This window comes from Mandrillus leucophaeus, unplaced genomic scaffold, assembly GCF_000951045.1.
Source record: "Mandrillus leucophaeus isolate KB7577 unplaced genomic scaffold, Mleu.le_1.0 Scaffold24, whole genome shotgun sequence".
Lineage (NCBI taxonomy): Eukaryota > Metazoa > Chordata > Mammalia > Primates > Cercopithecidae > Mandrillus > Mandrillus leucophaeus.
In genome coordinates, this window is record NW_012102476.1 from 559123 (window position 1) to 560655 (window position 1533).

Below are 1533 nucleotides of genomic sequence, written 5' to 3' on the forward strand. Positions count from 1 at the left end.
GGTGGGACCCCATCTCTACAAAAAGTACCAAAAGTTAGCTGGGCATGGTGGTGCGTGCATGTAGTCCCAGCTACTCAGGAGGCTGAGGTGGGAGGATCAGCTGAGCCTAGGAAGGTCGAGGCTGCAGTGAGCCGTGATCACACTACTACACTCCAGCCTGGGGGACAGAGTGAGACCCTGTCTCAAAAAAGTGGATGTTGGACAGAGAGGAGAGAAGGAAACCCAAAATACCTAGTGCCCTTCCTGTAGGACAGTCATCTGGTTGTCTGGACCGACAGGGACAGATTTAGGCTTGGTCCAAGCAAGAATGGCCCAAATTTCCAAAATTGAGAGCTGCTACCCTAAATGAGGTAGTGAGTTCCTGGTCTCCGGGAGGTGTGCAAGCTGAGTCCGGATACAGTTCACTGGGGAATGCTGCAGGGGAGGTGACACCTTCCCTGGAAAAAAGGTTGGTTGGACCAGGTGACCACCCCCCGAGCCCTGCCTCAAATCCCTCCCAGCCCTGAGAGTCTGGGTTTCTGCCCTGGCCCTGAGCACGGAGCCCGCCACCATCCACCCTGCCCCTGGCTTCCAGCCATGACCGGCTGCTTTGTCCTTGAAGGCAAGACCAGTATGAAGAGCTGAAAGACGAGGCCACCTCCTGCAGCCTCCACAGGTCGGCCCACAATGCCACGCACGCCACCTACACCTGTCACATGGACGTATTCCACTTCATGGCCGACGACATTTTCAGTGTCAACGTCACAGACCACTCTGGCAACTACACCCAGGAGTGTGGCAGCTTTCTCCTGGCTGACAGCAGTGAGTATCCTGGGACCCCGGGCTTAGGGTGGTGCTCAGTCTTAGCTTACCGCAGCCCCGATCTCTTCAGGCTCAGGTGATCCTCCCACCTCAGCCTCCTGTGTAGCTGGGACAACAGGTGTACACCACTACGCCCAGATAATTTTTTTAGTAGGGACGGGGGTCTTGCCATGTTGCCCAGGCCAGTCTCGAATTCCTGGGCTCAAGTGATCCACCCGCCTTGGCCTCCCAAAGTGCCGGGATTATAGGTAGGGGCTGGGCCCCCTACTCCCTGCCCTCTGGGCCAGCTCTCCTCCTTCCACCAGATCTGACCTGGCCTATGTCCTCACCACACCTTAGAGTTCTATTTTGAGTTGCGCTATTTTTTACTAATGTGTGAAAGGTTGATACTAGGTTTGAGAGGTATGGAAGGAGCTAGGCTGGGACCCGGGACTTCCGGGTTCGTGTTCCGGCTCAGCTCTGCCCATCTGTGTGACCATGGATGAGGCACACCTACCTCTGGGACAGCCTCCCTGTTTGTAGAGCAAATGTCTTTTTTACCCTGACCCTCTGGGATCCCGACTCCATAATGAGGTGAATGGAGGACACTGAGTCACAGGAAAAAACCCTCCTGGGTTTTTTCCCCTTCATAAGCTCCAGGGAGGCCTGGAATTTCCCTCCAGGCTAGAGGTAGAGGGACGTCCCAGGGGCAGGGGGGCCTGGTGGGTGGGAGCAGTTTTATCTGTGAGTTCA

At 55.8% G+C, this 1533-nt stretch overlaps 1 protein-coding gene across 2 annotated transcripts in view; it reads left to right on the forward strand.

Annotated features, from left to right (window-relative positions):
• IL21R (interleukin 21 receptor) overlaps positions 1-1533 on the forward strand; it is a 64675-nt gene that overhangs the window by 51155 nt on the left and 11987 nt on the right. For both annotated transcript variants that reach the window (XM_011982334.1, XM_011982335.1), the window contains exon 4: positions 602-801. In XM_011982334.1, coding sequence (XP_011837724.1) covers positions 602-801 — 200 coding nt within the window. The remainder of the gene's footprint in view (positions 1-601; positions 802-1533) is intronic.